Source organism: Ovis aries, chromosome 13 (genome assembly GCF_016772045.2).
Source record: "Ovis aries strain OAR_USU_Benz2616 breed Rambouillet chromosome 13, ARS-UI_Ramb_v3.0, whole genome shotgun sequence".
NCBI lineage: Eukaryota > Metazoa > Chordata > Mammalia > Artiodactyla > Bovidae > Ovis > Ovis aries.
This window is the reverse complement of record NC_056066.1, coordinates 46,354,418-46,375,869: the sequence shown is the minus strand read 5'-3', so window position 1 is coordinate 46,375,869 and position 21,452 is coordinate 46,354,418. Positions and strand designations below refer to the sequence as shown.

At 47.7% G+C, this 21,452-nt stretch overlaps 1 protein-coding gene across 8 annotated transcripts in view; it reads right to left on the bottom strand.

Moving 5' to 3' along the window:
* DIP2C (disco interacting protein 2 homolog C) overlaps window positions 1-21,452 on the bottom strand; it is a 308,773-nt gene that overhangs the window by 46,567 nt on the left and 240,754 nt on the right. For 6 of the 8 annotated variants that reach the window (XM_027976813.3, XM_027976814.3, XM_042229724.2 and 3 more), the window contains 8 exons: window positions 15,324-15,463; window positions 14,682-14,818; window positions 13,298-13,506; window positions 12,169-12,283; window positions 11,492-11,693; window positions 8,883-8,992; window positions 7,557-7,637; window positions 372-495 (listed from right to left, as the gene is read on the bottom strand). In XM_027976813.3, coding sequence (XP_027832614.1) covers window positions 372-495; window positions 7,557-7,637; window positions 8,883-8,992; window positions 11,492-11,693; window positions 12,169-12,283; window positions 13,298-13,506; window positions 14,682-14,818; window positions 15,324-15,463 — 1,118 coding nt within the window. The remainder of the gene's footprint in view (window positions 1-371; window positions 496-7,556; window positions 7,638-8,882; window positions 8,993-11,491; window positions 11,694-12,168; window positions 12,284-13,297; window positions 13,507-14,681; window positions 14,819-15,323; window positions 15,464-21,452) is intronic. The other 2 variants (XM_042229723.2, XM_060397584.1) reach the window with 1 other exon arrangement.

Below are 21,452 nucleotides of genomic sequence, written 5' to 3'. Positions count from 1 at the left end.
GGCAGCCCCCAGCGGCCCTGTTCTCTCAGGCACAGGAAGCCAAAGCAGCCCAGAGGTTTCACTGCTGTCATCCCTCTAAGGAGTCTTTAAACTCCACTTCCTGATTATCCACTCAGTGGTCAAGTATTTAACTACTGATTAAATGAACTTCCTCAGATAGCTATTAAAGTTCGATACAAAGGTCTCCGTGAAATACCGATCTGTCTGTGCCCCTATCATCAGTCATACAGCACACAGCACACAGTCCACACTGTGAGCCAGGCTGGGGTCGGGGCCCATTTCGGTGGTAACACAGCAAGGCCATCGAGCACCGATGGGTGTGATGCAGGGTTCTTCAGGCAGGGGTTGGTCTGCACAACCCCGTTTCTTACCTGGTGGGTAGACCAGGGCGACGTGGTCCCCGTCCTGCAGGTGTCCCCTCTCCATCAGCATCACGGCTATCTTCTCAGCCCGCTTGTGCAGCTGGACACACGTCAGTGAGTTTGCTATTGTGCCCTGAGTATCACAAGAACAAATGGGTATGATATTTTTTTAACATCACAGCTTTGAGATGCCATTTGTATACTATACAACTCACTGATTTAAAATGTACAATTAAGTGGATGTATCTGCAGAGTTGTGTGACCCCCACCACAGTCAGCTTCAGAACATTTTCGTTACCCCCTCAAAAGACCACCCACCACTGGCATTCTGCTCTCCTCTCCTCCCCAGTAGCTAGGAAGTACAACACCAAAGATGACTCCAGATACATGTGCATTAACAAGAAACATTTTAAAAAGTTACTGGCAAAACAAAATCAATCTAGTAATTTTGGGACTTATATGTAACTGTCATGGGCAATAAGAAATTAGTCATAAATCTGGAGGATCTGAACTATGAAAAATAGGACTAATTGAAACTGTTTTTAAAAAAGACTACATCAAAAGTCAAGGAAGTCAGAAAACAAACAAACCAACTCCCAGAAAAGCAACCATCCAAAAAAAAAAAAAGGAAAAATGAGAACTGTCAAATTCATTTAATGTAGACTTTTAAATATGCAGGAACAAATAAACACATTTGGATTGAAAAGTATCTTAAAAAACACTGAGGATGAAAATCAGTAGCAAAACAGATACTAAGAGATATCAAAATACATGACATTTACTCTTTATTTATAAAAGCAAGAATAAACTACAAATTATAAACATACAACTTATCCAAAAAAGTTTCCCTTGAGGATTCACTTTTTATTTGCACATATTCCCAGGTAAGAAGAGATCATTGTCTACAGCTATTTAAAAACTGATTTATCATCAATTCCGACTTTAAAGGGATGAACGGGGGAAGGACCTCTCCTGACACTAAGTGCAAACTTGACAGGAGTGTTGGGTGAGGAAGACCCTGCAGCTGGATACAGGATGGTGGGCACCAGGGCCTGATGCATTTATTGAGGTGGGGAGCTTCCAATGAGAGTGACATGAAAAAGACTGTCCACAGGGAGGCGGTGTGAGCAGCTGGTTGTGTGGGAGGAGAAATGTGGACAGGAGAGACCAGAATCTTAGGGGCCGTTAAAGGATACCGGGTGACCTGGTGACTTGAAATGTGTCAAGAGACACTAGAAATGCCACCCAAGCTGAACATTTGCACGGGATGTGCAAGATCCAGTTGGATGTGAACCCTAAAAGGATATATATACCAGTGGCCGGCATTTGCCCAAAACACTCATGAGATCATTGATGGCCTGGGGTGCATAGATCACCAGGGCCTGGGGTACATAGGCCGGTGGAGAAGGGGGGCCACCTAGGCAGCTGCCAGGCAGGCTCAGGCCCCTTCCTGCTGAGACCAGCCTCCCTACAGTGGGGCTATGCTTACAATTCTCTGAATTGGACTTTCTCATCCCAAACATCTTCCTCAATCATCTTCCTTGTGAGGAAGGTTAAAAAATAAACAGAAAAAGATACAGAAAGTAGAAGAGCCAGAGAGCAGAATGTGGCAAAGCCAGGTAGACACAGAAAGACCTACTAGGCTGGTGTCTGGGATCCAGCTGAAATCTGAGAACTGGTGCCTTCGCAGCTGGACCAGTCCTCTGAGCAATCTCTCCTGTGCAACACATGTGTGCGCATGAACCAAAACATATCCCTCTCCACCCAACAGTCCTGCAAGGTCTTCTAAGTGAAGATGGGGCACCAGCCCCTAGCACACCGAGGTGAGGCCCAGGCCACCACCCCCCACCTCCCACTCCAAGCCCCCATGCTTGCATGCCAGCTATCCTGGAGGAATGCCAGCACTGCACTTCTGGCTGTGGCCGGGGAACAGTCAAGTTGCTGGTAGGGCAGCAGTACCAACCGGGGACTCCCGCCACCACCCTGCTGCCTGTGCTGGTCCATCAGCGGGTCTTATCTTAAGAACCGAGCATTCTGGGATTGAGCTATTAAACTCTTGCAACTGCTCTTCTTTGAGTTATCCAGAGAGCCAGCGCTGATCCTCTATCAGTATCAGCTTTCTTGTCACATGACAAAGCCTATAAGATGCAAGAAGCACCGATGACTCACAAGTAGCTGAACGCTCTGACACTGGTTCCGAGAACATCCATCTCCAGATGCTTCAAAACGGTGAGATTTACCTGCATTCTGTCCTTCAGCAATCTTTGCCACTGCTTCAAAATACCCTTTCCCACCCACAGGGTTTACACCAGACCTGGGGCCCCTCGTGGCAGGCTGGTGCCAGTACGCCCAGCACAGCCTCCTCCGCAAGTCTCTGCCTGCAGGCTCAACACTGAGAGAGCATCAGAGAACACAGGCTTTGGTCAGCCCCACACCATGCAACACCACTTGTCATGGGGCCCTTCGCCTCAGGAGAAAAGCTAATTTTCAATCACGCATTTCACTTTCCAAAGCTCTCACTGTGACAAAAAACAAAATGCCGTTTATATTCAGGTCAGTGGTTAGCTGGCATCCTCATCAACATTCATGGAAAAAGTTGGGTTTTCAGTACAGAAACCCACTGCATAAGAAGGTTCTAGGAAAAAGTACATCACAGAAAATTAGGGCTGACTTTCCCTGACAGAAGTCTTGGCTGGTATCAAGACAAAACAGCAAAGCAGGATGATCCACCACCCAGCTGCTACTCTGAAGACAACGATTTCAGTGTAGGTGACTGTAAACATGGCACCACTGCAAAGTTTTACATTAAAGTAAAAACATACTCAGGAATGAAGAAAAAGCCAAAAATGATTCACATTTTAAAATGTAAAAACAGTGGAGAAGGAAATGGCAACCCACTCCAGTATTCTTGCCTGGAGAATCCCAGGGACAGAGGAGCCTGGTGGGCTGCTGTCTATGTGGTCGCACAGAGTCAGACACGACTAAAGCAACTTAGCAGCAGCAGCAGCATACAATATATACATACATGTAAATACACAGAGACGCACACATATACATGTGGGTAGCTTGAGTACAAGTCGCTGCAAAAATTGTTTTCCCAACTCACCAGTGATGGAAGCAACTCTAAAGATCATGCAAGTAATCTGTTTTCCCCATCGGTGTCTATTCTATGAGAAAACAGCGATTTCTCCAAATTAAACATTTTCATGGAAGGGCGTCCTCATCTCATTAGCTACACGAGGAACACAGGAAAAGCTCTTGTGTGCCTGGGAGCCGGCTGTTCTTCTTCCTTCCCGAAAGCCTACAGTGGGCACTCTGGTTGCCAGGGGTTGAATGAGGGGCCAGGGGTTGAATGGGTGGCACGGGGCGAGAACATGAGGGTCTCCACTTCTCCTGGCAGGCCCAGGCTCTTAAGTGCAAACACCAGGCAGAGAGATGACCCCTGTTATCACATGCACACCTCTCTCTCCGGAGAACCCCGGGGCCGGTAGGCATGGATCTCCAACAGAACAAATGGAAAAAAAACTACTTCCTGCGTCTTCGAGGAGCTTGGAAGCTTGAGCAGGTGGGTGGTGCTTTGCAGCCTGCAGGAGGGGCTACGGGGGGGGGGGGAATCTCAAGGGTGCAGCCAGCTCACGGGGCTTCAGGCTGTTTCTCTGCAGCTCCTAGTTTCTCTGCAGTTCCTAATGTGGTCTGGGGTGGACTCTGCAACAGAGTGTCCCTGCAGAGTCAGCGGGTTCCCCTTATGCACAGAGATGGGAGGGACAGCCTTCATGGAGGAAGCATGCGCAAACACAGAGCTCATCTCTGTGCACCTGGGTTTTCCCTAGACACCATTCCCAGCATCTGGATTTTCAAACCCTCAGAATCTCAAAAGGGAAGGCCTCAAATTATTATTGGCTGTGTGTTTATCGTCTACCTTCATTGGTCCTAAATATATCTGTAAGTATTTGTGCCAGCCCATCTTTGTACTGTTGTATAGTTTAAAACGTGGGAGTATATACATAGATGTGAAATATTATTAAATACACTTAATTTTGTAAAATTTAATGACGTTTCTTTTGCCTGGGTCATAGACATTGAGCAAGTTCGGATCAAGGTTCTGAAGCTTCTATCTTCCTTGAAATACCTGAAGTAGGTCTTGTGAGCATTTCACTCTGCTATAATGTTTGATAAATTTTATTAGTATTATCGGAAGAGAAAGTGAAAGTAAAGTTGCTCAGTCCTGTCCGACTCTTTGCGACCCCATGGACTGTAGCCTACCAGGCTACTCCCTCCATAGGATTCTCCAGGCAAGAGTACTGGAGTTGGTTGCCATTGCCTTCTCCAGGGGATCTTCCCGACCCAGGGATCGAACCCAGGTCTCCTGCATTCCAGGCAGACGCTTTAACCTCTGAGCCACCAGGGAAGAGAAGACTAGGCAATAAAAGAAAGCTGAGTTTCCTGTATAAATTTCAAAAAAATAAAAAATAAAATGTAAAAAAGTTAAAAGTGTTGGCTGGTGTTTCTCTTTAAAAAGTAACAGATGCTCTTTGTATATAAGTTCCAAGAACATAAGTCCTTCCTGATTTGCAGTGAATCGAATCCTCACTTCTGCCTACAAGCCTAGCACAACAGCTCCGACACTGTGGACTACGATGCCGTGGAGGAGGGCATACAAATGAGTGCTGTGGGCAGTAAAAAGGTGGCACAACGCAGCTGGGACCTGCAACAACTGAGGGGCCGTACAGAATGGAGGATGCCTGGAAGCGGCCTGAGGCCCTGCATTGGAAGGACAACGTTTGGGAATATTGAGCAAAACAGATTATTAGAATGAATTTCAGCTGTTTCTTCTCACCTTTTCAAAATTTTGCTTTCAGAAAATATTAAACTATGCATGTGGCTTGTGCTGATTTCTACTGGATGGTGCTGAGCTAGAAGGCTGGGTGAATGGAAATTCCACCGTGACCACCATGGAGAGGATGCTCCTGACCTGCGGCTCAGATTGAACACCTGTGCTGAGTACACACAGGGCTCTGGGAGGACAGGGATGAGTGCAGACACCAACTCCCTGCTGACCCATCCAGCTCTGTGGATGTAGCTGCCGCCACATCAGAAGGCCTGGGAGACAGAAGGAAGGAAGGCTTCCTGTCTGAAGGAAGGCTACTACTGTGGGCCATGCTGTCCCCACGCTGACCTGAAGTAAGCTTACGTGTGGCCTTGACCTCCACAACTCACCCCTTAGAGAATATGACTCATTTCTGGTGAACACATTTCCCCAGTGACCTCGTGTCTGGCCGTAGCAAAGGACTGTGAACTCAGGATCTGGGAATGGGGACACAGTTGACCTGTCCGGCACACTGCCAGCCCCCAAGCGACACGTAGCTGGACCAGCTGTTTCCTCTTGCTGACAGGACTACAGTCTACCAATACAACCAAATTATTTCTGAATCTTTGCGTCTGCGACAGCAATGAAACTTCCTCTCACCCAGAGCTCTGGAAGGGTCACCCTCAGGGAGCTCAGGGAAGGGGCTCTGAAGAAGAGTCCTTCCTGAAGCTGAGGCCAGGCTGGATAAGGCTCCAGCTCCAGTGGGCCCTCCGGAGGTGCTGCTGGGAACCACCAGACAACACAAGAGATGCTGCAGAAAAAAGGGAGTCACCAACGGTCTCCAGGAGAAATGCCAGGGCAGAGGACAAAGAAAGTCAGAAGCAATGATTACACAGTAACTGGGATACAACCAGGCACCAGTGCCAGAAAAGAAGTCTTATCTGTGTTTACAGGCTGAGGCAGAGCCAAGGGAGAAAGATGAACGCAGCAGGCAGGCTGGCTTCAGATCAGACACAGGGCTCCTAGTAACCACATCACCGGGCTCATGCCCCAGGTGCACAGGTGGGCCCTGAGCCAAGAGAGTTAATCCTGGGAAGAGGGTTCAAGCGTAGGCACCAAACGGCAGGGATAGTAAGCATTTCTTACAGAAGCTGGGGAGTGGGAGCACTTTCTAAGGCTCTTCCTGGGGTCGGTCTGAACAGACACAGTGAACAATAACTGCTGAGGTCAGCTCAGCATGCAGGGTCAAGATGAGCTGAGTCAGAGGAGGACCAAAGGTACTTTTACAAACTAAATCACTGCAAAACTGGTCTGCAGCTGGATGTCCAACTTAAGAGATTTAGGGAGGGACTTCTATTGTTGGCATTTCCTTTCACTTGTCTTTAACTGATTGCTCTAAGTGACAAGGGGCACCTTTGTGCACAAAGATTGTGATATTTTGCATCTCTGAAGAGCTACAATGTCTTAATGTTGCAAGCATCCACACTAGTCAAGAAGACCTAATTAAATGTAGTTTTCAGGCTTCATTTCCAGAGCAAACAAAAACAGGTATATTTTAAGACTTCTGCATTTACTGCTCATTGTTAGTACTGTTTACTTGTGCATTTAAGGCCTTACTCTTAAGTACTATTATGGAGCACAATCTGATGATTTACTTTTCTAATGAGAAACGTAAAAATGAACCTTAATTACAAAAATTATTTTCACTCCTAAGAATAAAAGCCTATAACTAAAACATGACTTCTTACCAAAAAAAAAAAGGTAGTTAAATAATAAAAAGAAACAAATACCTCACAGATCCACAACTGTTCTCTACTGTAGACATTCTCCGCTCATTTAGGGGGAGATACTGTAAAAATATTGCTAAAATATATACATACACAAATATATGTGTATATATACACACATTATATATGTGTGTGTGTGTATATATATAAGTACATAAATACATACATACATAAATGTATGTGTGTATATATACAACTGATGGCTCAGCAGGTAAACAATCTGCCCGCAATGCAGAAGACACAGGAGACATGGGTTCGATCCCTGAGTTGGGAAGATCCCCTGGAAGAGGAAATGGCAACTCACTCCAGTATTCTTGCCTGAACAATCCCATGGAGAGGAGCCTGGTGGGCTATAGTCCAAAGGGTTGCAGAGAGTCAGACACAGCTGAGCAACTAAGCACATGTACACACACACACACACTCAAACCCTTATATTAAAAAGTAACCTTTGTTATGTGAAAGGTCTCAATCAAAATAGCAACAAACAAACAGAAGGATTCAGGTAAGACTGAGGAGAAAGGTTTGAATGGAGAGTATCAAACAGCAGCATGAAATCATGGAGCACACAGGCAACACCAGGGTACACAGGTGGGGCCTCACCCTACAGTTGAGCAGCGTGTACAGCACGTGGTCAGGGGTGGTCTGTGCCCTCCACTGCAGGACCTCCGAGAGGAACAGGAACTGGAACAGAGCACAGCTGTTAGGTTCAGACCGTCCTGGGCATTTGGGCTGGCCTCAGCATCTAACAGTAGGGTCTGTCAGTGCCTTAAGACAGGAAAAGACAATCTCTGACAAATATAATCGACAGGATAAGCAGGTGTTTACAATGCTTTCCTGGCAGTGACTGGAATTCACTGTGCCTGATTCAGACCCAGCAGTTGGAGGGCTGGGGCCGTGCCACCACGAGGGAAGTCCTCTGAAATCTGCCCAAGGATGGGAAGATGCCATTCCCCTTATAGACAGAGTAGTCAACACAGAAACATCCCTTCTCCTGGGGCTTCCACCAGTTGCAACAATGATTCCTGGGGGCTGCAATGGTAGACTCAGATCTACCCTGTTTCAAAAACGGGCTCTCTTAAATTTGCTGTGTTTACAGTGGTCACCTTTGAAGGCACGCAACAGCCCTGAGATCACACAGATCACAAGCACCCACTAACACGTCTGCAGTAACAAGGACGGCCCTGTTTCATGTCACCGACACAGCAATCACCACATTTAATCCATTTTATGATAGAAATGCAGTGTGAGGTATGGAACATGGTCATCAAGCACTTTCTTTGAACATGTTACTACATGTTACCAAACTGGCAACATCTTAAATGGCTGATTTTGTCATATTTCCTTGGAGCCCACACAGAGTGGGACCACCTTTTGGTGAATCACTGAAGTTCTCCGGCTAAATGCTGTACTGGGGACTTGCAGCTGCGTGGGACAAACTGTGTGTCTGATGCTTATGTGGAGTGGGGCCTAAATATTCCTCCTACAACTCCCAACGCTGCTTTAAGAATGTCTGGCTTTTAAACTTGGGTTTTGAATTGACACTTCCTTGAACTGCAAAGATCCAAGGACTGAAACCTCACTATAAGGTGGCCATGAGGCAGTGTGAGTGTCCAATCAGGGCTGGTGGGTAACCAGGAACAAGTGTGCAGGGAACACCAGGACAGGATAGGGACTGCAGATGCTCGCTTCAGGCCTGCTGGTCATGGGCTGCGTCACCCACCCATTTCTACGCCACGTGAGGGGTCCTAAAACACTGCACCCCAGCAATCACGCCTTCCTTACAAGATTACAGAAGGGTCTTGCAGGGAGGCAGGAAGAAAGGCCATCAATGCTAACACTGGGCTGGCAGAGAGGGCAAGTGGGAGTCGGTAACACCTGTGACACAGCATCTGGGCAGGAGTGAAGAGGAACCAGGCCATCTCTCACCTTCCGGGCCTGGTCATTGTCTTCTATCTGGCCCAAGTCTCTGCCGCTGGCCTGTGCGATCCTCTTCCCAGACACCAGGTTCCCCACCATCACAGAGGCAGGGCCGATCTCTGCAAAGCAGCAGCAGCACACACATGAGGGAGACACGTGAGGTAGGACGAGCGAAGTTCCTGAAAATATGACTTCCCACTTCAGGAAGGAGCTTACTCTGATTTCCTTTCAAAGATGTGACTTTGAAAAGCCTGATTAAGAACAGGGTTTCAAGTAAGTCACTACCATGAAAACAAAGACAAACAGGAGCAAACCTCAAGTGAGGGGGCACAGAAATAAAGCTTTCAGCATCTCCTCTAAGGATTCTCCCAGGCCACCGCCTTTGTTTGCTGGTGCAGGGCATTCAGTATTTGCTGGAAAAAACTAGCTTTTTGACAACAGAGAGTCACATAACCTTCATCATTTAAAAAGAACAGATCAGAGACACCAGATACCATTAGAGAATCCTTCCTTAAAACTGCCAGTTACATGAAGCTGTGCCTTCTGTGCTGCTTCAGAATGGTGCGGATGCCCTGGCACTACTCAGTGCCCCAAGAGGCAGGTGACCAGCCGGTTCTCAGAGCCCACTTGCGGGGTCACACTTCCCTGTCCAGAGTTCTCAGTCATCCAGCGACATCTGAGTACTGCAGCCCTGCAGTGGTCATGCATTTACCAGCAATCCTTCATCCTAAGCATCTGTCTTGAACTCTGGCCACCAACTGTGTCCCAGCACCTGGGCCCACTGGAGCCCAGGACACCAGGTCAAGGTGTCCAGGAATGAACAGGGTTAGAGGAGGGAAAGGGAGGCTGAGTGAGTGAAGCCTCCCTGGGGAGCCCAGAAACTCTTGTCCATTCAGTGCAAACATGCCAGGCTTTTTTCCCATTCATTTCTCACGCTCATGAAGGGCTGCGCCCTGTGTTTTTCTTGGCTGGCCACCTGAAGCCAGTGCCCACAGGATGTGAAGAAGTGGGTGCTTCACTGGGAAATAACTATCCTCCACACCACAAACAGGGGTCAAAACAACAAAATGGAGGAAGAGGAAAAAAAGAGAGGAAGAACATTAATAAGGAATCTGAGAATATTAGAAAACTTTAGAAAAAGATTACTGGTAAATGCCAACCTAAGGTGCCCGGAAAGCAGTGAGAGTTGAGGCCTTGTGTGCTCTTTCAAGGAGGATATCAGCTCTGCCATGGGAGTCGGGCCCAGCCCTACCAGCTACTCTGCTAGCAGAGCATGGTGGTCAGCCAGTGGGTGACCCCGTTCCTCCTGCAGCACTGGTGTCCCCACCTGCATCTGGAGAGACTGCTCACTCTCACTGCATCAAGCTCACTTCTGGAGGTGGCCTGGTTCCTACGTCTACCACCACTGCACTGTACCCAGGGCCCATCAACCATCTCTAGCTGACTTGTGATCTCTGCCCTGCCATGCTTCATCAGTGGAGCAAAGAGCATCAGGCCTGGGTCTGTCTCTCCAATACTCTGGCCCTACAGCCTTGGGTTAGTTCCTGAACCCCTCTGTGGCATGATCTCATTTCCTTGTAAAATGGAGACAAGAACGCCCACACTCCTTAAGGCTCCAAGAGGATGAGACAGGTTAATACCAGTAATGTGTGGAGGCGTGGGCAGCTTGTGCTAGGCCTGCTACTCGTCATTCTAACACTCCTTGGGCTCGCCCAGCCGCCCCCCTGGTCTGTTTGCATGCCAAGCCTGGGGGCTAGGGGCTTTCCATCACTATACTAGCACCACATTCTTGCAATAAATTCCTCTTCACTGGTAACTGGGTGTCACCTTAAAGAGCATAATCGTTGCTAGGAGGACCAAATCAGATGGTTTATAATTACATGTTCCCTGATAGCTCAGTTGGTAAAGAATCCGCCTACAATGCAGGAGACCCCGGTTTGATTTCTGGGATGTGAAGGTCCACTGGAGAAGGGATAGGCTACCCACTCCAGTATTCTTGGGCTTCCCTTGTGGCTCAGCTGGTAAAGAATCTGCCTCCAATGCAGGAGACCTGGGTTCGACCCCTGGGTTGGGAAGATCCCTTGGAGAAGGGAAAGGCTATCCACTCCAGTATTCTGGCCTGGAGAATTCCATGGACTATATAGCCCATGGGGTCACAAAGAGTCGGACACAACTGAGCGACTTTCACTTTCCCTAAACTGCAAAGCAGCAGACAAATGTTCAGCATCATGATGACACCACAAATGAAGCTGCAGAACTCCTCACAGGCTCCAAGGGCTGTAGGTTATCGAACAGGTTTGCAGGCTTTATTCTAACGTCTGTAGGAAGGAGCGGTGACCCTGAGAGGTGCTTTGCCAGACTCCTCAAGAAGGTCTGACACCTGCCAGGGAGGCTGGGCTTGGGAACTGCCAATACCTCTCCTTCCCAGTGGCCCTCACCCTGGGCCTGGACTCCACTACCTTCTTCCCACATGTGGCAGCAAGACAGTGTTCAGGAGAAGGCTGACCTGCCAGAGTGTATGATGAGAGACTGGAGAAAAGGAAGGCTGAGAACGGGGTCGGTGTGGCCCTCGCCCAGACCCAGGACCACCCCAGGCCCTCAAAGCCCTTCAGACGTACCTGGTTGCTTCTGCCGAGGCTTAGGCAAATTTGTAACGCACGTGTGGGGACACATGAGGACATTGCAGGGGTGAAGTGAGCCCTCCAGGAAGAGCTGCTTGGTTTCTGACAAATGGATGCCCCCGAGTGGGGTTTTGGGGAGGGTGTTTGCTGGAACCAAGGCCAGACAATAAACCCCAACTTGATGTATACTGTCGATTGCCTGGAAAGCCACAAGAGAAAGAAGCATGTGAAGCAGGTATGGTGAACAGACAAGGAACAAATACTCAGACTGTGCAGAGCGCACCACGCAGAAGCACAGGCAGCACCTGCAAAGCTCCCATCATGGAGACACTGAGGTCAGGAGGGCAGGTCGCCAACCCAAGCAGAACACACAGGTCACGGAGCACGTGTGCAACACCACACACGTGAGAACGGACACTCGGAGGAAAAAAGCACGCTCTCAAGGTCATAACAGGAACTCCTGCTGCGACCTCCACGAGCGAATGGGAGCAGCTCTGCACACTTCTGACCCCTAGGCCGGGTCTGTTTAGCAACCCCCACCTCCCTGCCCTGGGAGGCGAGCCCAGGTTTGGCGGCTAATGAGTCTCTGGTCAGAAGGAGGGATAAGCAGAGCACTCAATGGCACCGGGAAAATGACGTGAGCAGGAAGGGGGCTCGGGGCAGGCGCCAGCTACCTGCAGCACCCTGCTCATCCACTGGAAGCTGTCCTCTTCCGTGGAGTCTGGCCTCTGCTCAGCCACAATCACAATCCTTTCGTCGTGCAGGACAGTCACTGAAAACACGGCTATTCTGTGGATACAGACAGGACATGGTGGTGAGCACACGCTGGAGATGCTCACAGATGACTGGCCCTGCCATGAAGGGCTTCACAGATAATATGACCACAGAGCTCAGGAGTTCTCAGCACCAACTACTCCCCAGGAAATGAAAACTGCAGCTTCCAACTCCCAGGCGCTCACCCACAAAAGCACAGGGGAGAAGTCTGACAAAGCCAGGGGGCAGGTGGAGGACGACTGCCACTCTTCTTGTGGAAGCAGCCTGCCGCAGCTTGGGCAATGGGCCTCAAGCCTCGGGACAGATAGGAGTTGTGCAGGTATCAAAACTGCTGAATCTTACTGGGCCCTGCAGTTTGCATCTTGAGTTTGTACCTGCGAAGCAATATTCTCCCAATGAGCAGAACCTTGCCATTGGGGAGCTAATGGTTTTCTGCTAGCCCAGAGTCTCTCAGGAGAAGCACAGACTGGCCCTCTGGGGGGTCTTCTGCACAAAGGTGGCTGGGCTACACCCAACCAGAAGCTCTGCGTCTTCCTGCTCCTGCCAGCTCAGCTATGCAGGGCGAAACCCAGAGCAGCTGACTTCCTGCAAATCAGCAAAACCTCAGGAGCCATGGTCAGTGATCCAGCATTGGCTGTGTGCCAAGCAGGGGACAGGGACACCACCCAGAAGGAACCCACCTGAGGCAGTTTCCAGGCAGTTTATGGCTCATTTGTTACCTTTGGGTGAATGAACTACAGCAAGATAAATGCTTGGTTCTTTTCTTTGTGTAATTTACTAATTAAAAATATGCTTTTCTAATGGATATTATTCTTTAACTTGGAGAATCTAGTGAAAATACATTTATCAGGCTCAGAAATTTTTCATAAAATTGGACATTAAAAACTGCACAGAATCTCAGAAATCAGAGTTCAGAGGCTTCACTGTACAGAGGAGGACACAGAGTCCCATTAGTTTAAGCAATTTTCTGCAGCTTTATATAAAAAGTGTAGCCTGTGGAGAACCATACCAAACACAGAGCACACCCACCTTCCCCTGTAGACAAATTTCATGGGCTCCACAGCCAGTGCTGTGGCCACGATGTCGTCGGCGTTGTGTCTGCGCCCGCTGACCACCATAAGCCCGTCCATCTTGCCCACCACGAACACAAGCCCTCCAGGGCCAATGAAGCCGAGCAAGCCCGTCCTCACGAAGGGGTACTCACTGACTGGGGCCCCTGAGCTCGTCACCGGGAACACCTGGGGACAAGGAACTCTTGAGTGCCTGCTAGGGCCCAACCTCCACCCTCCTCCGTGGAACCCACTGCTCCTGCTTCCCTCTGCTGGGTCTCTTCACCTGGCCCTGGTGGGAGAAGCCCAGGTCTGCACAGCTGCCATGAGCACCAGCCTGCGGACACATCCCCCGTCCCCGTTCCCACTCTCACAGCTCACCCCCGGCCCACACACAGGGCCCTCTGAATAGACCTGCCACAGTCTAACGAACATTAATTCATTCTTCTACTTATAAAACCACAGCATAAAAATGATTCAATGGAGAAGCAAGGCACACTTTAAATAACCTCTGTCAGTAGTAAAATGATTCCTGTTCATTATACTGCGATCTTCCTTACTGGAAACACACTCAAAAATAGAGGGAGCAGCCCCACCATGAGTTCAAACTCGACCCCTAGTTTCCTCCCACCTAACACATAAGCCACACAGAAAAGAAGATATGTTTTATTTAGACTGTGTCTGGCTCAGTTTCAAGGGCACTTAGAAACCTGAATCCAGACTTAACAGATCTGCCTGTACAAGCCACATCACATGTGTTCACACCCAAAGTTCTATTTATAGCCCTTTAAAAAATTTATCCCCAATCAACTCTGCAGTTGTATTTGCTAACATACAACTTAGTCAAAGTGTGCTCCTCCTAAGGTCAGCACACTTGGTGAGATGGTAAGAATTCTGAGAATGTTGGGTCTACCAGGCAGTGTGCACATGTGTGTGCTAACTGCACGCCACACCATGTGCACACAGCATGGGCACACGCTTGTATGATGGAGGCAGCCATGCAGTGCAAATGCTTGGCCGAGGCGGACGGTCCCCGAGGAGGCCGCTGCCCATGCCCCCCTCGGCAGGGCTGCGCGCTCCTCAGCCCCCACCCATCAGCTGCTGCTCTTTCTAGATGGGTGAGAATGGCAATGAGAAAAAGGCCGGGCCTCTAGAGAAACTGTACTTGCTTCTTCTCAGCTCTGGTTATGAGGTGAAAACAAGGCTGCTAAGCCAAATTTATTAAAAGCTATAAAAAACGGCAGGAGAAACTACAACCATTTTAATTACCATGAACATGTTTTATTGAGAAATCACCATCTCCTTTTTACATCTATTCCACACGCCTGGCAAAAGCTGTCTGATGGGGCTCACCTGCCACCTACCTCGAAGGTGTTCTTGGTCATACCCGAGAGGCCGTAGTAGGACATGCCCGTGGCCACCGCGCACACGCAGAGCTCCCCGACTTCGTCTGTCCTGCACAGCTGGGGAACCCCATCTGGCTTCACTGAACACATGATGGCTGAATGCAGAACAGCAAGCACAGGTTACTTTAGAGGGAGTTGGGGGGAGCTAGAGAGGAGAAATGAATGGATACAAAAAAGAACACAAACAGAAGTAGCATCTGCAGCAAAACCACAAGTAAAAGAGAATAGGCCCTCACAGTCCCTGAAGCAGGTTGTGATTTTCTTGTTGCGGTAAAACAACATTTCATAGCTGTGCGCTGCTGTAAGTTTAGGGTGTAAACGGGATTTACACACCATGCAGACATGAGGATGACACTGAGAACAGACCACATGGCGTGTGTCGTCAGCCAGCGCACACAGCCTCCAGGACACAGTCTGAGCCCTGAAACCAATGAGCACAGCACACCGCTCCAGTCTCTTGAGCCTGTCTGAACAGAAAGCCTCCCTGTCCCATGGGAAGCTCCATCTTTACCTCAGACTCCTCATCAAGGCGGGCCCTGCAGGAAAGGCTGGGGTTGCTAGTTCTCTAGGCTATGGCTCTGCACCCACACCCACCCTCACCTCCAGGCATCACGAGGCCGACGTCCTGCACGGTGAGTACAGACAGCTTTTCCTCCGAGTCCACCCGGATGACCCCGTAGGTCAGCCCATGCATGGAGAGGACGCCACGGCCTGGGGGCTGGTTGCTGTCGTCAGTAGGCCTATGAGGACAGGTTGTGTCTGATTAGAAGCACGTCAGCTGTCTAAACACAGACACGCGTGTCCACATGCCACCTGCACACCAAGGCTGCCCCTCTGGGTCCTAACGGCAGACACAGCTGTCACATGCCCTGTGTTCTCTGCTCAGGACACACTGAGGTCTGCTCCTAAAAACTGCTAGACTCCTGAGAAGCATGGAAATTCCACAGGGCTCCCTTGTCTCCCTGCCTTCCCCTTACATGTGTCCACTAGACACCAACCAACTCCTCCAACTTACTCTTTCCTCCTGCAAGGTTGGATCTTCTAGGTTTGAAAATGGCTAAGAAGGGAAACTCAAGTCTCCAGGAAGGAGAATGACAGCAGTGAGTAGAAATGCCAGACTGTGAGTGTGGCCTCCAGGTCAGACATATGCTGAGTGTACACACTCTCAGTTGCAAGAACTGGCAATTATTTGGATGAGAGACCAGCTATCAAGTGCTTGGTGGTTAGGGAAGGTACAGCTTCCCACATCCCGGGTCTGCTGCCACCGCCCCAGCTCACCTCCACTCGAGTCCTCACTGCTTCCACTCAGCATCTGGTGGTGCTCACCCTCCACGCCCACCCACTTCCCTGGGCCCAGGCCTCCTCCTCGCATCCGGCAGGGTGCCTCATGGCCTCTCCTTCACTGTTCCCCGGGGTGGCTCATCACCCCATTAACAGCACCTCCATGCCCTCCTCCACAACAGGTACCTTCTAACCATCCACCCAGGCCTCCTCCATGAGGGCAAGGGCTTTCCTCTGGTCACTGCTAAACCCCCACCCCTGGAGTCGTGTCCAGTAAAAAATGTCTGCCGACTAGATCAGTTAATAAATGAAACATTTATAGGATCGTGGATTTTATCCCTGAAAATGAAAGATTCTTCAATGTGAGCAAAGTGAGAGAGTATAATTTAGGTAAACATCACGTTTGTTTCTCTAATTTCCCAAATATTTTTTCTATAAGATTGCTGGAAAAAGCCAAACGATCTTTTTGGCCAACCCAATACAAACGCCTAAGGTGTTTTAGGACCTAAAATACAAACTACAGATAGCAGTCTGCCATATGGCTTTAAAGTATTTCATGAAGGTTTATAATGAAACTAAAAAACATAAATGGGGAAACAAAAGCTAAAATTTGCAATAATGGGTATTTGAATCAAGTTATTGGTATATTTTAAAAAGAAGCATATATACTAATTACATTTCAATTTAAAAAAAGTAAGAGTCTGAAAATCAAACTATTCCATCCGTAACAATCAAGAAGAGTAGCACTAAAGAATACAAAAGCAAAGTTGCCCAAATAATAAGACCCACACGAAGCCACCTAGAAATGAGCCCCAAACAGTGGAACTGATATTGATCTCCTGGCTGTATCTTTTCCAAAGGCCCCAATAAAATTGTAAAATGAAAGAGGAGCCCCACAGAAACCCTAAGGGGGCCAGGATTCCCTCACCCTCATCTTCAGTCAAGACCCCATGTTGAGAGTCAGAATCATCAGCCTGAGCACCTGCTGTGGGCCAAACTGTGTTCCCTCCAGAAGACATGTTCCTGTGCTAATAACCCCCTGTATCCAGAACTTGACTTTATTGGGAAACAGGGTCTTTGCAGAAAATAAGTAGTTAGTAAAGGGTTATAGGTCTATAAGCCAGGGTTGTTGGCACCACCAGAAGCTGGAGAGATGCCCAGAACAGATTCCCCTTAGAGCTCTCGACGGAGCCAACCCTGCCAACAACTTAACCTCAGAGACTAAGACCCCAGAGCTGTGAACTGTTACAAAAGCCCAAGCAAATGAACATTCTTAATATAATTTATAGGTAAGACTGTTTTCATTTTAAAAATCCACATGAAGGCAAAATGCTGAACCAGCCAAGACATATCCCAAGTATGGGAAGATTTAAGAACTGATACGTTGTGACCAAGAAGCCAGGAGGGAGAAGTTCTTTCATGACCTAGCAGTGTATACAGTCTGTCTTAGTTACGAGATCCACTTTCCAACATCCAGTATTTAAATATCTTAAAATCATGAACTGCATTTATTACAGGAATTTTTTAATTATGTCTGTAAAATGCTAGTTATGGGAAGACTGAGTTATGGGCAGGCTCACCTAAATGTAAACCAACAGGACTAACTTTGCACTACTGTAATCTATGCCATATATTATATTTAACAGAGTCCCTGCAAGTCAGACATTCTTGGCAGCTTTGCAAAACACATCCAAGAAGGCAACACAGAAGCACCTTAACTCCCAGGCACAGTACTTGGCCTTGCTGCTCACTTGCTCACACACCTGCGATCCTGGTTGTCCCCCAACCTTTCCGCAGGACCTGCTGTGCCATGGAGGGAGCGGGAGCTGTGCTCAACTGGGTGTTTCATGTGCCAGATAGTCCTGAGCCATTTACACATCAACTTACTCATGACCGTGAACCTGCAGAGGCATTGCTACTTTCCCATTTTACAAAATAGAAAACCAAGGCTCAGAAATATTAACTTAGTTGCCTGTGTGAGTGGAAGGGCTTGTGGGGATTCAGACCCACAGACAAGCCCCTGCCCAACCATCTTGTCTCCTTTCCCAACACTTTCCCTGCCTCTGGCCTAGAAGACTAGGCACTTTTTAGTTCACTGTAAGTTCTTTCATGAGATTTTAAAACCGTGGTATGAGTAACGTGAGCACACCCTTCGGATGGACACAGTAAGCTCTGCATGAGAACATACGGCAGAAGGCTAAGACTCTGCTCACCTCCAGCCCCACTCCCTCCTCTGGCAGCCACTACCCACGTTAAGAGTGAAGTTCCAGCCTTTTTGGCCCTATTGCCTATAAAATATGTGCACATACAAATGTGTTTACACCAAAGAGAAGCAGAACCCCATGTGCACATTCTTCTGCAACTTGCTGTTCTCACCAAACACCTTACAGAACTTCCCACATGGGTGTGTGCATGTTAACACATACAGGATGTGTCCTGGACACACCAATGAACTAACCTGCTTTAATTATTACATGGTGTTCAATAATATGAACACATTTTTCTTTCATTTAATTTGTATGCATTTGGAAATATTTCTGTACATACCTAGAAAGGGAATGGAAGGATCAAAGAGCATACACATTTAAAATTTAAACAAAAAATTTTAATAAAGCCTAAATACATTCTCAAAATGGAGAAGGACATGGCAACCCACTCCAATATTCTTGCCTGGAGAATTCCATGGACAGAGGAGCCTGGTGGGCTACAGTCCTTGGGGTTGAAAAGAGTCGGACATGACCAAGCATGCACGCACACACCTTCTCAAAAGACTGTGTCACTGTGCAATCCCACTAAGAGTGAATGAATATTACTATGTTTTCACTCACAGTCCATTGAGTGGACTCAGAATGCTGTTCCAAGCATTTTACGTATGTTAACTCATGTCTTCTTCACACAAGCCCATGAGATAGGCATGACCGTTCCTCACTCATAGACAGGATATGCACCGCCAGGGCAGCGGTGGTGGGGTTGGCCAGGCATCATGCCCAGAATGGCTTCAGAACCCGTGTCTTCCACCTCGGTGCTAAGCTACCCTCAGCCTTACCCATTTCCACACACCTGTGCTGACACTGATCACCAACCTTATAACTGTTTCCAACATGGTGAGTAAAGTGCATTCCTCATTGTTGTTTCAACTTGTATTTCCAGGATTATTAACCAAGTCAGGTGATCTTTTTTCTCCATTAATACCCTCCTAGGAGAAGGCAAGGTAACCCACTCCAGTACTCTTGCCTGGAAAATCCCATGGATGGAGGAGCCTGGTAGGCTGCAGTCCATGGGGTCACTAAGAGTCGGACACGACTGAGCATCTTCACTTTCACTTTTCAGTTTCCTGCATTGGAGAAGGAAATGGCAACCCACGCCAGTGTTCTTGCCTGGAGAATCCCAGGGACAGTGGAGCCTCGTGGGCTACCGTCTATGGGGTCGCACAGAGTTGGACACAACTGAAGCGACTTAGCAGCAGCAGCAGCAGGAAATAAAAAGTCCAAGGAGATAAACCAGGTGAGGGGAGAAAAACCAATCTCAATAAGCAAGATTTTTAGGAATTTCAAAACACCTACTTTAATAATCAAAACAAGTAAACTACATAACGGCCAAGGGTGCCACAGACCCAAATGTTAGCTTCCAGGTTCAATTCCAAGATGATCAGTGTGCTTATGCATCTCACACAGAAAACAATTACAGGAGGAATCATCCTGGCAATCTCAGGACCACACAGAGCTGTCTTCATACTCTAAGAAAGCACACAGCTAGGAATGGCCAACACCGCCATGGTAGAAAAAGGGAAAAGCCCATCTGAAGCCAAAGTAGAGGCCCCGCAAGGAAGGAGCTGATGGAGAAGGCCATCAGTGGGCAGTCTGTACCCACTGTTATTTGTGGTGCCATTTTTAGCCTCTAACACACTCGACATGATCAGCCTTGAGCTGATCACGCTTCTACAAGGTCTAAAGAAAGAGTTCCCGCACATGCAGTAAACACATCAACACTATGCAAACAGCCAGCCAGGCTCAAACATGCGGAGATGCCAAGTAAGTGGGGTCAAGTCGGTAACAAAGGTTCTGAGGACTTCTGCTGCTGGGACTCAACAAGGTAACTACATCTTCTTAGTGCCACTGCCATCCTCCAAGCCCTCAGCTAGCTGGGACAACAAAGACACAAGGTTGAAACATAGTACTCCCCAAATTAGGAGTTATTTTAATGTAGTTTTGTCCCTTTTTTTCTGATGAGAGCAATCCATGTCATATTAAAAAATCATTTTAAGAGCTGAGTAACATACAAAGGAACGTTTCTCCCTATATCACATCCTTACCTATTCAGTAAGTATGTAGTTAGCAGATTTTTTTTTCTGCTAAATCTATTACTTACAGAGGCTTAATTTTCTCTCAGCAAGAAAAGGGATCACACCATACACATTGTTTACAAGATGTATTCTTCATTCGTCCTGGTTACTTTTCCCTGTCAGAGAGCAATCATCCAGAACCAGCAGGGAAACAGGCTGCAAGTCTGGAGTTAGGGAGGCTACTTCCCAGCATCTCCCTCTGTGCACCTCAGTCTCCATCAAAGCAAACTTCTGTGCTCAATTCAGTATAACACCAAATACAGTAAAATCAACTCAAATACACATGATCAGGACAATGAGATAACATGGTTACTCTGCTCTTCACTGCTATCTCATTAAGTTATTTCAATTTAGATGATTATCATCTCCAAACTATTTCATGTTAGAGAAGTTTTAAATTTTCAACTAAATTTTTAGATAAAATGACGAACAATGTATTTTTATCTCTTATGTTTTTAAAATAAGATTGTGTGTGAAGTCGCTCAGTCATGTTCGACTCTTTGCGACCCTGTGCACTATAGTCTGCCAGGCTCCTCTGTCCATGGGATTCTCCAGGCAAGAATACTGGAGTGGGTTGCCATTTCCTTCTCCAGGGGATCTTCCCAACCCAGGGATCGAACCCGGGTCTCCTGCACTGCAGGCAGACGCTTTATCCTCTGAGCCACCAGGGAAGCCAAAATAAGATTATGGATCTCCAAACTCTGCAAACCCCCCACTTCATCCCCATACGCTGTGTTAACTGTTCTTCAGTCTGGATCACTAGTTGGTTTGCCTCTGTCAGAAATCGTCAAATTTTAATTTCACCTGTGAGCTACATGGTAAGGACAGTTTCACATTTGCAATCTTTGCCCTTTGTTTCAGCCCAGCTTTCTAACTACTAAATTAGACACTTTTTCAAAGTGGAAAATATTTATGGTGGCACAGGGGTATCTTTACCATTCTTTGGAATTACCGACTTAACTACTGTGTTATACACACACACACATATATACACCTTTTTTTTTTTAATTGCCAAAGTGTCATGGTATTGAAAGAATACCTTGTATTTAAAAGGGTCACAAAAAGCTTTTTTAGTTCAATCAACATTATCACAATGTAGCTGTTAA